Source organism: Giraffa tippelskirchi, chromosome 2, assembly GCF_054371585.1.
Source record: "Giraffa tippelskirchi isolate mGirTip1 chromosome 2, T2T-mGirTip1v1.2.pri, whole genome shotgun sequence".
NCBI lineage: Eukaryota > Metazoa > Chordata > Mammalia > Artiodactyla > Giraffidae > Giraffa > Giraffa tippelskirchi.
The window spans coordinates 148,312,484-148,328,256 of NC_137276.1; the positions used below are offsets into that span (position 1 = coordinate 148,312,484).

Genomic DNA, 15,773 nt, shown 5'->3' on the forward strand with positions numbered 1-15,773 from the left:
AGCCTCTTTGTTTTTTTGACTAGAAAGTACCTTTTCACTGCTATTGAAATGTAGTTATGATGAACCTTCATCCCCTTCCCAAAACACATGTAGATGACTAATGATTTCTCCTGGATAGAGGATTTTTATCCCCTTTCACTTAATGACTTTATGACTAACTCCTTTCCTGTTCGCTCAATACTGACATTGAAAGCACTGAATCATTCAGTTGTGACCTTCATGTTGATTTTATAAGGGAAACTGAAGCCATTAGCTAGTGCTGAATGCTTACCCAAGTCTCCTGAGCCCCATTCTGCCCCTACATTCAAGTTAACTCTCTCCTGATTACCTCGATAGTCATCTAAATGAAATCCTAGTTAAGGATCCATCCCTCAGTTCTCACTTTTGCCGGTGACTCTTTTTAGAATCAACAGTGACACTTATTGGTAATTTTTGAATCAGAGAAATTTTGTGCTTCTCTTAGGAGAGAAATTTAAATTTAGGATTTTAAAAATATTATTTGAAATACGTAACACATTAACAAAGCTTAAAATGGAAAAGTTTTAAGAGCTTCCGTAACAAAAAGTAAGTTTTTCTACCTTCCCTATGTCCCAGCCACTTAGTTATCCAGAGACAAATAGTTTCTGTTTGTACATCCTTATGTATGTTGTGTATTCCTCCAGTAATAGTTTAGACATATGCCGTGCTTTTAGATTTTATTTGTGTAGGTGGTGGGGAGCCACTAACACTTTGGTTCCCAAACTGTGTCCTGAGACACTCCAGGTTTCCACAACAAACTCACAGGTAAATCACAGGATATTTTAACTCTTTAAGGGAACACAGTGATGCTTGAACATTACATGAATGAGTAGCTTGATGCAGTCTTGCTATTAGAGTATCCTATGTTCCTTTCAGTGACTTTATCTCTTTGTGAAGCAGTCTGTTTTTAGTGGTTTCTATGGTAAAAAGGCAAGTACCATGTGAAAATAAATGTAGAATGGAAAATAAGGGAGGCAGTGTCCAGTCTGATTCAAAGAGAAGTTCTGCCATGCCTTCCAGGTGCACACATCCCTTTGGTCAGGGATTAATGGTTATTTAAGAGGGAAATAAAACATTTATTTCCTTTCAGCTTATCTGTATTATTTTTTCAAATGCCTGCTAACTTGTTAGAACATAAATAGTTATTAAGGTATTTGTTATAGTTATTAAGTTATTAAATAGTTATTCAGTTCAGTTAGTCGCTCAGTCGTGTCCGACTCTTTGCGACCCCATGAATTGCAGCACGCCAGGCCTCCCTGTCCATCACCAACTCCCGGAGTTTACCCAAACCCATGTCCATCGAGTCAGTGATGCCATCCAGACATCTCATCCTCTGTCATCCCCTTCTCCTCCTGCCCCTAATCCTTCCCAGCATCAGGGTCTTTTCCAATGAGTCAACTCTTTGCATGAGGTGGCCAAAGTATTGGAGTTTCAGCTTCAACATCAGTCCTTCCAATGAACACCCAGGACTGGTTTCCTTTAGGAATTAAGTTATACTAAATAAATAGAATATTGGGCATGTCTTTTGGTTTAGGGTCACTGTGCAAAAATTCCTGGGAAGCTAAAGGGCTCTGTGAACTGAGAAGTGGGTAGCTCTGTATTCATGTTTTTAAGCTAGAAAGGGGCACTATTAGGCTGTCTTTGACAGAGATAATTTACAACAATGTGAAAGATTGTGAATTTTGGGAGTTGGCTGATAGAAAACTTACTGTTTTATGGGATGGAAGGAGAGAAGAGGAAGTGGAAGGGAGTCCAGGATCTTCACAGAAATACCCCAGGACTCATGATGGGATTCTCATCTCATCTCAAATATTCTTTACATTAAAGTTACAAATGTGTAGTCATGTAAATTACTGGTAGTAAATTTAATTAAAAAGATCATCTCTTTGATATGTCACACAACAGTGTTAGGGCTTCCCTGGTGGCTCAGATGATAAAGAATCTGGCTTCAGTGCGGGAGACCTTGGTTGGATTCCTTGGTTGGGAAGATCCCCTGGAGGAGGAAATGGCAACCCACTCCAGTATTCCTGCCTGGAGAATCCCATGGACAGAGGAGCCTGGCGGGCTACAGTCCATGGGGTCTCAAAGAGTTGGACACAACTGAGTGACTAACACAAAACAGGGTTAAATGTTCACATTTCTATTGACTCCCCTACCTTCCTCCCCCCACAACTTTCACAAATAGGAGTAAATGAGTCAGCTCTTCTGTGTCTGAAGACTGGGATGTTGAAAAGCTACTGCTAAACCTCAGAGAGCTTACATCCCACCTTTTTGCCTTTAACCTTGACATTCATACTTGATAAGGAATAGGTGGAAAACAGAGCAGCTGCAGAAAGTTCCTGCAACCAGCCTGCTCAGGAAACTTATCTGCACCTATAACGACCAGACGTTTCAAGGAAACTCCTTGTTTTGTCCTTTCCTTCTGAGTAGGTCATAGAGCAGGGTCTGGGCTCAAGGAGCTGCCCCATACCCTCATGGGAGGGCTCGCAGTTGGTCAGATTTCCCAGCACTGATGCAGCAGGCTGCTCAATTCCAGCACACAGATTAACAAATTAATGTTAGTTAATTTGTTACAGTCAGGCTGAGAGAACCCTGAGCCGGGCTTCAGAGCCCTGGCTTGATTTAGAGATCCTTTCCTCTGCTGTGCCGCTTCGTAGTGACTTCTTAGGATGGCTGTGGTCCCAGCTACTTCTCAGGGATCTGAGCACATCACTGAGGTAGAGTTCAAGAAGGCATATTATAAAATAAAATTTGTTTTTTAACTTAGAGAAAGAGCCCATCCAGGAATTACCAGTTCATTGTCCCAGTAACTGTTTGGAAGAGGTTGGGGGTCCTTTTTCTGCTGGCCCCTAGCCCTTAGTTACCCTGTAGGTTCCTTAACCTAGATATTTTGGGCTGGTGAAACTCCAGTTAGAAAAATTTAGAGATTGTAGATTTATATTTAGAATCAAAGGGTCATGGATATTCAGGGGAAACTTAAACTTTGCCAGTTAGATTCAGAGTGTAGGTTACCTCTGCTGAATGTGGGTTTCCCTGGTGGCTCAGACGGTAAAGAATCCGCCTGCAATGCAGGAGACCAGAGTTTGATCACTGGGTCAGGAAGATCCCCTGGAGAAGGGAATGGCAAGCCACTCCAGTACAAAGCTCTGCTTTTTTGCATGACACCAGTCTTGCTTTTTTAACAGACATCAGTTACCAATGTAAAAAAACCCCAAACTGAAACAGCACTTTGGATGCTCTAGCTTTGCTTTTGTCTTTAACATGCTGGTGTTGTTAACTTCCAAAAGTCTCCTTTCCAGACGTTTGTGGAGTGTGTGGTGTGTGCTGGGCATTGTGCTGGGACTAGGGATTTGAAGGTGAATAAGACTCACTTCCTGTGCTTAGAGCTTACCATCTAGAAGCATCTGAAGTTTATATCTTCTCCACATTTGGATCACGTAGAAGATCCCCCATGATATCCTGGTCCTCCTGAAACTGACTTCAGCATTGCTTTGGAGCTGTCAGCCAAAGGGAAGGGAGGGCACTTGTGCTTATGTTAGTTATTAGTAGTGTGGAGAAGAGAGGACGATGATGGTGAGGGTGATGGTGGGAGTGATGGCAGCTATTTTGTGGAGCCCCTCACCCCTACCAGATCCTAACCAGGTGCCTTAAAACCTTATCTTTTTTAATTCTCTCAACAGTCGTTCTGGGTAGCTAATATTGTCCATAGTCTCCTCTTGAGGAATTTGAACTCGGAAAGAACTTGCCCAGGCTTATGTAGCTAGTCAACATCAGGGTGGGATTTTTTTTGGACTTAGTTTATCACTATTTTTGGCCAGGTAAGATTTAAATTAGCATTATGAATTGTGTATGTTTTCTCTGGAATCAAAAACATTTGGATTATGTGTTATATGAGCTGAATCTATACACAAAACCAAAAATTTATACTTTGGTTATTCAAAATTATTATGCACAATATAATAAAGAAGAATTTAAGAATCAAGTTCATCCCCTTGTTCTTTTCTCTTTTTTGGCCTTGCTATGCAGCTTGTGGGATCTTAGTTCCCTGGCCAGGGATCAAACCTGTGCCCTCGGTAGTGAAGTGTGGAGTCCTAGCTCACTGAACTGCCACAGATTTCCCCATTCATTGTTTTCATTTGTTCAGATTTCCTTCCAATTTTTGTCTATGAATATAACTAGTATAAAGTTGTCTTTTCAGTGAAGATGAACTTTATAATTTTAGCATTAACATGGCATAAACATTTCCATGTTTCTACACAGTCTAAAAAAATATCATTTAAGTAATATTCTAGTGAGTTAAACACCATTCTCATTGAACATTTAGGTTCTAATTTTTAAAAATTAGATACTGGAACATTCTTATTTTTATGACATAGGATGTCTGTCTTTGTTTGAATTATTTTCTTTAAAAGCCTCTAGTTCTTAAACTCTTAGACTCTTCTTTGACATTGTTTTTTGCGAAAACAACCTCTTATGGCTACCTAACAATGTTATTTATTTTGGCATTTCCCATTCTTGTTATTTAGAACCTTTTATTAAAATGTGTAGACTTGTGTTCCAGCTGTTTCTCACTTTCCACTTAAAATTGCTCTCCCTTTGAGAATTTAAGAGCAGATCTGTACATAAAAAGTTACCAGGTTGAGGCTTTTGAGGCAAACAACAAGGTAGTAACAGAATCTAGATCCCTTGGTTCTCAGCTGGCTGCTTCATCTAGTAAAATAACTTTCTCCTGTTTACAGAGCCCGCATTTGTGTACCTGTTTGTGTGTGTATGAGTGGAAGATGGCTTGAGAGCTCTTTGTCACCATAGTTCCAAATGTCTAAATATACAAACATGATCTGGGGTTTCTGGCATCCATGTGAATGCAAGGCTGAAATGTCCATGAAAATATTGTGACAGGACATTTCCTTGAGCCTTTGCCTAACCTTTCCCAGAGACTAGCCAAGCAAAGAGGTGATGACTTGATAGATACCAGGCCAGACTTCTACTGAAAATCCTCCTCGACCTGAGGACAACAGAACTACTTAGATTATAGGGTTCCCCCCTCTGGCTTAGTATCTCAACAACTCTTAGTGGGGAGGGGGAGGGTGGGAAAGAGAGAGACAGAGGGAGGGAAATTGAGATTTTATGTTAAAATAGGTCACCAGTAAATGGTAAGAATTATTCGGTGCCAGGTCTCTTGTTTATAATTTATTTTTTCTCCATATAAACTGTGTGAGATAAGTTTTATTATCTCCATTCTATGAATGAGGAAGCTAAGGCTTAGAGAGTTTGTGACTTGACCAAAGAAACATTAATTTTGGAGCCAGAGTTGAAGCTGGGCTTATCTACTCTCAAATCCATGTACCTTCTTCTGTTGTGTTAGGAGAAATATTCCACCCTATTCTTGTGAAGTCAGGAGCCAGGTACCTGACAAGTCATAATGACCAACCTCTTCCTTTCAACATCTGTAAGAATTGAACATCTAGTGCAAATGACTGCTTTAAGTATAAAGCTTTATGATGTGACTCAGTCTTCTTTGTCCATCTGTTCCTAGTAGACAAATGTGTACAACTTAAGGAGGACGGAGAGGCCTCCGAGTCCTGGCTTGGGGCAGGAGGCTGGCTGGATTGTCAGCCCTGTGAGCTTCCGGCTTTCCCAGTGAATGCTGCCCTGGTGTGCTATGTTCTTTCTTCACTTCTTGTTCTTTGTTTTTGTTTTCTCCTCAGATCTAGATACTGATGACGATTTAAATAGCGACGATTATGAATATGAAGATGAAGCCAAACTTGTTATATTCCCAGACCACTATGAAATAGCCCTACCAAATATTGAGGAGTTACCAGCCCTGGTCAGTGAGTGTGCACGGCTGCTAGCTAGATGCGCGTGACTCTCTGTGTCAGGTGTGTGTGCGTGTGTCAGGTGTGTGTGTGCTGGGCGGTGGGGAAGGCAGGGTGAGTGAGAGAGGAAGAGGAGCATGAGCAGAAACAGGAGCAGGTTGCTCCTCGTCTGTGAAGAGGGCCCCTCAGGGTCCCTTGCAGTAACACTGGGCCGCATGCCCTCTGCTGCTGCTGGCTGGCCTCCTCCACGTGGGCTGGCTTCTTGCCACCTGTGAATCACAGTCTCTTGCTTAGATTTTCAACCTGTGCCCCTGAGATGTGCAGGAGAGGGACTGCCTCCCCTTTAGAGGGATGCCTACGATTTTTCTCCCTTCTGCATGTTGGCCTTCCATGTATAATTTTGTTTGGGAAATATAAGAGTTCCACTGAGAAACAATAGCAACACGAGTTTGAAAATAACCAAGTGTTTAGAAATCACAGGTCTCCAGGAGTTTTGTGGGAGTGTGTTCTTTTAGGACAGAGACTGCTTTCTAGGTTTTAGAATTGAGATTTAATGGTGAGTTTTTTCCCTTTCCTTTCTGTTTTGTGAAGCAGCTTTCATCTTCCTGAACAGCTTAAAGCTGGGGGCAGGGTGGTGGTGGTGGTACGAGGAAGCCAGTTTCTGTTTTACTTCGATTCCTGAGTTCTCTGGGGCCCAGACCATTTCCCTACTCTTCCCTCATTTCCTGTATTGTCTCCACTGCCTCATCCTTTTTTGTGTTCTTTCTCTTTCTTTTCCTCTTTTCTACTCTGTTGCGTCCTGACTTCTCAGAGTTTGGCCACAGATAGCAGAATTAGACATTCCAGCTAATTTTTTCCCTCCTCAAGTTTTGCTAAAACCAAAGCTAAGTCTCTAGGTCCCTGATTCTTCCCGTATGACTCTGTCTATAGCCCCCCCCCTGCTCACGTGCCCCTGCCAAGAGGGCACATTTGTGCTCAGGATTCCCATGGCATTAGGGGTGAGGTTTCCACCATTCAGCCAATTTTGCCTCTGACCTACTTTATACCTAAACATAAGACCACAGAACTGAAAAATTTGTGTATTAGCTATTGTAGCTCTTTCCTCTAATTATTTGATCTAGCATACCCCTTTTATTACAAAAGAACCAAGTGCATAGCTTTTAGCAACGCGTACAGAATTAAATTACCTCTCCTTTCTGCAGTTCCCTGTGTCTACTCATGTGGCATTTACCAAGGGCAAAATGTATGATGGACAAAATGGTCTTACCATTATCTGATATTATATACTAAAGCTTATATCTGTATAAAACTAGGAGTTCTCACTGCTGTTGTTTAACATAACTCTTGAATCTGTTATCAAAAAAGCAGCACATTGTGAATGAATGTCATGAGGGATGATTTTTCTCTCACTCACTTATGAAAAAAAAGTCTTCATGTGAGAAAAGTTAAGAGAGCCTGTAAGTACTTTTAATTATTCCTGTATGCAGAACATAATTCCAAATGTGAATGCTTTTATAGAGAGGTGAAGTGTCACAGAAATCTGAATCTAGCAATATATTTTACAATTTCTAATAGAGTCTTCTAGAATTAAGAAGTGCTTTAAGAATTAAAAAGAGAGGGAGAGAATTTTTTGGAAGGTGAGGTAGGGAGATAGATGGGGAGGCCTGGATTTATCTGATGGTAACTGGTTTTATCTATATAACAGATGCTCGTTACTATAATTTCTTTTCATGCTTTTGCTACATTTTTGATATTTTATAATTGTCTTTTTAAGTTTTTAAATACCAAAAATTATTGAACTTCAAGTTACTCAACCAGGTCTTCTGTCATCTCTTGTATTTCTCAGCACAAAAAAATTCAGTTTCAGGTAGGTACTCTGTAGATTCTACCAGAAAGCTGAACTACCTCTTAGTGATACAGGGATCACAGAGAGAGAGTGTCTGGGACTCAGTAGGTATCTTAGCGCCTGAGATCGAATGCCTCATTTTAGACTCAGGAACTCAAGCAGTGGTGCGCTTGTAGTTGGTTAGCAACCAGCTCCCTGCGCTGTAGTGGTTGCCGATTTCAGTGGTGTAAATACTCCCACCGTGGCTGATTTCAGGCTAACATGTCACCAATGCAGTGTTGGGAAGAGATGTGTAGTAGGACACCGTCACCTATGGTTTCCACCTCTTATATAACATGGATATAGGTGACTTCCAAAGCAGATAGATTAGATATTAAGAATAGAGTAACACAGCTAGGGAGTGAAAAGCTTTAAACATTTTTTGCCTTTAAAAAATATATTTATTTGTGAGCCTATAGAATTTAATTTTTAATAACGGGTGTGTTTAACAATCTTCTTGGAGAATTTTTTAAAATTTAGCAATCAATTCTGTGAGCCAGTTTGAGCCAATTCCAGAACACCCCTGAACTTGAGATAATTCATAGTATAATATAGGGTAATGGATCCTGACTTTCAATTGTGATCCATTAAAAGGATCCCTAAGTGATTTTAGATGGTATTCTGAAAACACTAGGTCAATGTTTTATAGTGTCCCAGACGATTAAGGAAATTTTATTGAGTGTCACCAGGAAGGAATCTCAAAGAAAAGAGAGAATATTACATCCGAATCATTGTGTATTACAAATTAGAAGAACACTTAAAGATCTAATGGGGTGGAGAAGATTCAGAAGAGGACAGGGAAGGGATCAAGGTAGTCAGTGAAATAGCAGGGAGATTATAGCAGGCCAGAGTAAAAAGATGAGTTGTAGCCAGGAGCGCTGAGGCAGCATGGCCCAAACACATAGCATCAGAAAGGAGCTCATGGTGAACTCAACCTTGTTTTCTAGGGACATTACTGGAAGGGAGTGGAAGATGATTTTTGATAATTGAAAGGAAGCACTAATTATATAACACTGTTTGTGGGAGATGAATGGGAATAATTTTGGAAAACATTGAGAGAGGGGCAAGATAGGGAAAGGGGATTAAGAGGTATACACTACTAGGTATAAAATGAATAAGATAGAAAGATATAATGTACAGCACAGGGAATATAACCAGTTATTTTATAATAACTTTAAATAGAGTATATGTTACAAAATATCAGATTACTGTGTTGTACACCTGAACCTAATATAACATTGTAAATCAATTATGACAAAAACTTCTATCAAATAAACACCTCCACCCCCAAAATAAAGGAGAGGTTTAAATATATTTATGGATGCCTGATTGCCTGATCTGTAATGGAGTGGAAGTTTTTTTTTGTAATGGAATGTAAGCTTTTTGAGGGCAGGAGCCATTTCCTTCTCCTGACCGTGCTTAGCCCAGTGGTGTCAATTAGCAGTGTTCAGTATATCCTCAGAGTTTTAAAAGCTGGAAAAGGATGGGCTCTAATGTTCACAGCAGATCACTGTCTGCTGGGCAGAGAAGAGGGAGCAAGAGTGGGAGAAAGGAGACCTTAAGGTGGCTGTTGTGTGGCTGGAATGATGGTTGGGACTAAGACGGGTCTGGCCGAATTTAAGAAGAGGTAGATTGCAAATAGATTTTGAATGTAGGACTGATAGGAATTGCTCATGGCCTGGGTGGGTGTGGGATGGCAGCTGAGGCCTCTATTATCTCTTTTTTTTCCTTGTAGTTGTTTATTTTATGTATTTATTGGAGTATAGTTACTTTACAATGTGTTAGTTTCTATTGTACAATGAAGTGAATCAGTTGTGTGTGTGTGTATATATATATATGTATATATATATACATACACTCTTTAGATTTCTTTCCCATTTGGTGATGATGGTGGTTTAGTCACTAAGTCGTGTCCAACTCTTTGTGACCCGATAGACTGTAGCCCACCAGGTTCCTCTGTCCATGGGATTTCCCAGGCAAGTATACTGAAGTGGGTGGCCGTTCCTTTCTCCAGGGCATCTTCCTGACCCAGGGATCAAACCCTGGTATCCTACACTGCAGGCGGATTCTTAACCAAGTGAGCCACCAGAGAACCATAAAGTATGTCTCTTAATCTGTTCTGGGGTCAGTTGTCCGTGCTACCCAGAGGAAAACATTCTGTATGAAGTTCAGCTAATTGTGCAGGAGGATAGTGATGTAGAATATACATTTTTGTTAAAAAATTTAAAAACAATTCAATGGCTTTTATTATATTCAGAATTGGGCATCCATCATGACTATCTCATTTTAGAATGTTATTACCCCACAGCCATCACCTACCCCTCTGCCTCTTATCCCCCTAGCCTCTGGCTATCACTAATCTGCTTTCTGTCTTTATGGATTTGCCTGTTTTGTACATTCCATATAAAAGGAATCATGGTTCTTTGTGACTGGCTTTTTTTTAACTTAGCATACATTTTCAAGGTCCATCTGGGTTGTAGCGTGTATCGGTACTTCATTCCTTTTTATTGCTGATAAACAGTTCTTATGTCAAAATACAATACTTGATCCATTTATCATTAATGGACATTTGGGTTGTTTCTAATTTTGGCTGTTGTAAATAATGCTTATGTTAAGTGAACATTTGTGGATAAGTTTTTGTGTAAACCTATATTTTTATTTATTAATACCTTGGGTGTGTACCTCAGAATGGAATTGGAGGGTCATATGGTAGTTCTGTTTAACCATTTGAGGACCTGCCAAATTATTTTCCAAAGTGGCTGTGCCATTTTACGTTCTCATCAGAATATGTTTTTAAAGAGAGCTAGAAATAGCTTACAGAATTAAGCAAATAGTGAATAGTTGTGAGAGGCCTATGTCCAGGATCCATGGGGTTTGGGAGAAAGTAAGAGAGTCTGCCCTCCCTGGTGGTTAGTTGGTGCCAAGCCGGACATCACAGATTTGCTCATAATGGCTGGTCTGGCACAGAGACATCTAGGCGTGTCCCCATCCAAGGTCACATTTGCACCAGATTAGGAAATGGAGCCATGCTGCTTGCATTCCATTCAAGTGCCCTTGACCACATGTCATTGTGTGATGAGTTAAGGATATTGGATATCTTGGTGTATATTTGTTAGGAGTAAAATATACCACTTGGGTAAATCCTAGGTGTTCCTGTTGCTAATTTCACTTGTAAATTGTTCACCATATACTTTTCACTCCACTTGCTAAGAGATAGAAATTGTTAAATCTGACTTTTATGCTTGGATTTACAAACTGGATTTGGTTCTTTGCTATCTTGTGTCATTGTTAATACTGCAAATTCCAGGCCAGGACAAAACCTAGCTAGACCCAGGGGGAAAGTGCTAGAGTCAGGAAACTAGCATCTTGCTCTTGTGGTAACTAAGCTGTTTGAATTTTCTTGACTTAAGTTGTATTTATTAATAAACTTTAAGGTTCATTTTATAAAAGTTGCTGTTCTCAAAATGTTTTATGTGTTATATCTGCATTTGTCTTACAGGTAACAATCGCTTGTGATGCAGTTCTCAGCTCAAAATCTCCATACAGAAAGCAGGACCCAGATACATGGGAGAATGAATTACCAGTGTCGAAATATGCCAATAACCTCACCCAGCTGGACAATGGAGTCAGAATTCTTCCAAGGTGAGAGTCAGCAAAATGGAACTTTACCGCCTAAAATTGGCCAAAGGATTATTTATTTTTCTACCTCTCCACTGAATTAGCAGTTATATATGTTCTTATCAGTTGCCTTTTATAAAAATAAGCTCAAAAATTCTCTCTGGCATTATCTATACCTTTGTAGTAGATGCTGACTGTGGCTGGTCCCTACCCCAGAGCCCAGCCCATCCCTACCCTAAGGCATCTGATTGCAGACACCTGCAGCTCTTTCTTAGGGGCTTTCTCTATCTGCCAGAGCCAGGTTGGCTGGTGCATGGGACAGTCAGAAATGCTGTGGAGTCATGCTCCCTCCTGTCCTCCTGGAACGGCCCCCAACCAGGGGCTGTGGAGTGGAAGGATGAATACCTAGACCCCCACCCTCAAGTGGGGTAACCGTCTCCTGGAGTTCCGCAGCTGGACTGAGCCCCACTGGCCCAGGGGGTCATCTACTTGTTGACAGCCTCCGGCCTGGCTGCCTACCCTTTCAGTCTCTCTTCCCTCAACTCCCCTAGGGTGCTTCCTGGGATCATCTCCCAGACAAGCCATTTGCATTCAGATCTTTGTCTACCTCTAGGAGGACCCAGCTACAAAGACTTACAACAGTCTTTGGTTATCACCTTTTGGCTGGAATGCTCTTTAGACTTCATTGGCACCTCCTGTAATCAGAGGCAGGTGTGTTTCCAGAGGCAGGAGCTAGAGGGAAAGAGCAGGTGGATTCAGAATGTGTCCCGTCTGGTTGGACCCTGGCTGTGCTGCCTTCTGCTCTGTGTGGTCTTAGGGAAGGCTCCGTACCTCTGAGTCTGTTTTTCTCTTTGATAGTGGGGATGGTAATAATGCTGAAGAGTGTTTATTAGAATTGCATGGTAAGACTTCTGTAAAGCCCTTGCCCCATACCTGGCATTTAACCTTCATTTAAGTTGTTAATGCAAAGAAAGAGGAAAACAATAGAAAGGGAAAGACGAGATCTCTTTAAGAGATTGGAGAGATCCAGGGAACATTTCATGCAAGGATGGACACAATAAAGGACAGAAACAGTAAAGACCTAACAGAAGCAGAAGAGATTAAGAAGAGATGGCAAGAATACACAGAAGAAGTATACAAAAAAGGCCTTAATGACTTGAATCATCACAATGATGTGGTCACTCACCTGGAGCCAGACATCCTGGAGTGTGAAGTCAAGTGGGCCTTAGGAAGCATTACTAGGAATGAAACTAGTGGAAGTGACAGAATTTCAGCTCAGCTATTTCAAATCCTAAGAGATGATGCTGTTAAAGTGCTGCACTTAATATGTCAGCAAATTTGGAAAACTCAGCAATGGCCACAGGACTGGAAAAAGTCAGTTTTCATTCCAATCCCAAAGAAGGGCAGTGCCAAAGTACATTCAAACTACTGTACAATTGTGCTCATTTCACATGCTAGCAAGGTTATGCTCAATATCCTTCAAGCTAGGCTTCAGTAGTACATGAACCAAGAACTTCCAGATGTACAAGCTGGGTTTTGAAGAGGCAGAATAACCAGAGATCAAATTGCCAACATCCGTTGGATCATAGAAAAAAGCAAGAGAATTCCAGAAAAACATCTGCTTCATTGACTTTGCGAAAGCCTTTGACTGTGTGGATCACGATGAACTGTGGAAAATTCTTCAAGAGATGGGAATATCAGACCACCTTACCTGCCTCCTGAGAAATCTGTATGCAGGTCACAAAGCAACAGTTAGAACTGGACATGGAACAACAGACTGGTTCCAAATAGGGAAAGGAGTACATCAAGGATGTATATTGTCATCCTGCTTATTTAACTTGTATGCAGAGTACATCATGCAAAATGCCAGACTGGATGAAGCACAAGCTGGAATCAAGATTGCTGGGAGAAATATCAATAACCTCAGATATGCAGATGACACCACCCTTATGGCAGAAAGCGAAGGGGAACTTAGCCTCTTGAAGAGGGTGAAAGAGGAGAGTGAAAAAGCTGGCTTGAAACAACATTAAACAAACTAAGATCATGGCATCCGGTCCCATTGCTACTGCTGCTATTACTTTATGGCAAATAGAAAGGGAAAAAGTGGAAGCAGTGACATTTTCTTTTCTTGGACTCCAAAATCTGCGGACGGTGACTGCAGCCATGAAATTAAAAGACACTTGCTGCTTGGAAGAAAAGTTATGACAAACCTAGACAGCATATTTAAAAGTCAAGACATCACTTTGCCAATAAATGTCCATATAGTCAAAGCTATAATCGTGTACAGATGTGAGACTTGGTTCATAAAGAAGGCTGAGCAGCAAAGAATTGATGCTTTCGACCTGTGGTGCTGGAGAAGATTCTTGAGAATCCTTTGGACTGCAAGGAGACCAATGCAGTCAATCCTCAAGGAAATTAACCCTGAGTATTCATTGGAAGGACTGATGCTGAAGTTCCAATCTTTGGCCACCTAATGGAAAGAGCTGACTCATTGGAAAAGACCCTGATGTTGGGATAGATTGAAGGCAAAAGGAGAACGGGGGCACAGAGGATGAGATGGTTAGATAGCATCACCAACTCAATGAACATGAATTTGAGCAAACTCTGGGAGATAGTGGTGGACAAAGGAGCCTGACATGCTATACCCATGAGGTCACAAAGCGTTGGACACGATCTAGAGACTGAATAATAACAACAACGAAGTGCTTTCCTTTCTACTTAGATTGTCCGTGTAGTAGTTTTGTTTAAACTAGTAGTGAAGCATTACTACCAGTGGTTAATGCTCTAGAACCTCAGCTGTTGATACACATGGGATCTTTCATAATTTAAACTCACTCAGGCTTTACTGTCTCTCATGTAAGGAATTTTAAGGAAATGATCTCTCTTCCTATCCTCAAGTTCTGGGTCAGTTTCCTAAGGTAAAAGAGCTCTCTTGGAGGACCTGGCCCCCGTGTGAGTGCTCTCTGTTATTCCACTGACCATCTCCTGTGACCCCGCTGCCCCCTCAACTTGAGACACCCCATTTTCTTAGATGTTAGTTTTCTCATCATGTGCTGTGTCTGTGCTAATTGTCCTCTGATGACTTCACAGTGGTTGGAAGTGTGCCAGGTGTGACCTTCGGGAGAACCTCTGGTTGAACCTGACCGATGGCTCCGTGCTATGTGGGAAGTGGTTCTTTGACAGCTCCGGGGGCAACGGGCATGCGTTGGAGCATTACAGAGACACAGGCTACCCTCTCGCTGTGAAACTGGGGACCATCACTCCAGATGGGGCCGGTGAGTGTGCCTTTACCAACCCGGGCACCTGCAGTGGCTCCCTCTTGGATTAACCAGTGCCTTCATCTCTGGGGTTGGACTAAGACAGCCCAGGCGTGAATCCTGATTCTACCTCTTATTAGCTGTGAGATCTTGGGTCAGCCTCTGGTTCCTCATCTTGAGGATAATCATGGTACCTCCCTCATAGGTTTGTCAAGGTGCATAAACATTTAGCCCGGTGCCCACAGTAGAGTCTTGGTAAAAGTTTTTTGCTTTTGTATCTTTCTTTATTTCCCTTGGCTAATGGCTCAGCGGGAAAGAATCCACCTGCCAGTGCAGGAGACGCAGGTTCGATCACTGGGTCAGGAAGATCCCCTGCAGAAGGAAATGGCAACCCACTCCAGTATTCTTGCCTGGGAAATCCCATGGACAGAGGAGCCTGGTGGGCCCCACTCCATGGGGTCACAAAAGAGTTGGACATGACTGAGCGACTAAAAAACAAAGAGGACAGAAGGAGGAATCAGGACTTGTGAAGTAAATGTGCATAATCAAACTCAACATTAAAATAGTAGGGGTTCAAAAGCCTAGAGTCCATTAGGGGGATTAGTGTCATTATGGAGTAGATGGTTGTTCAAGATACTGGGTGTTCAGACCCCTTGACCTCAGTGGGCAGTGATTGTGTCCAGTGCAGCAAAGGGTTAGTAGTGGTTCCTGCTTGTACTGTCAGAACTGGTTCTCTTTGTGCTCTCACACTGTAGGTTAGCTTTTAGCCATGTTTGTATAGTTAATTCCTTCCACCATTGGGTGAGGGAACAGAGAACTTATATCAGGATTGATGATGAGAAAATTAAATACTGAGCTGTGGCCATAAGAACCCATCATCATGTGACCCAACCCATGTCACTGACAACATTTATGAAGCACCGATCTGGACCCACACTCAGGTTAGTCTTCTCCAACTGTCCAGGTGTTAAGTCTCTATTTCTTCTCTACTTTAAGGTAAGATGATTTTTTTTAAGGACAAATGTAGACATTTGTCTTTTCTTCTGTTATCTTTCTCTGACTGAATTTTGTTTGTTGTTGTTTTCAGTCCTGTCTCTTTGCCACCCCATGAACTATAGCCTGCCAGTTGGATTTGGGGTGACTGCTCTGTTGAATGACTGGTGTATGTGGTAACCA

At 41.6% G+C, this 15,773-nt stretch overlaps 1 protein-coding gene across 7 annotated transcripts in view; it reads left to right on the forward strand.

Moving 5' to 3' along the window:
• USP13 (ubiquitin specific peptidase 13) overlaps positions 1-15,773 on the forward strand; it is a 130,986-nt gene that overhangs the window by 37,620 nt on the left and 77,593 nt on the right. For all 7 annotated transcript variants that reach the window (XM_081571043.1, XM_081571044.1, XM_081571040.1 and 4 more), the window contains exons 4-6: positions 5,727-5,848; positions 11,222-11,364; positions 14,431-14,615. In XM_081571043.1, coding sequence (XP_081427169.1) covers positions 5,727-5,848; positions 11,222-11,364; positions 14,431-14,615 — 450 coding nt within the window. The remainder of the gene's footprint in view (positions 1-5,726; positions 5,849-11,221; positions 11,365-14,430; positions 14,616-15,773) is intronic.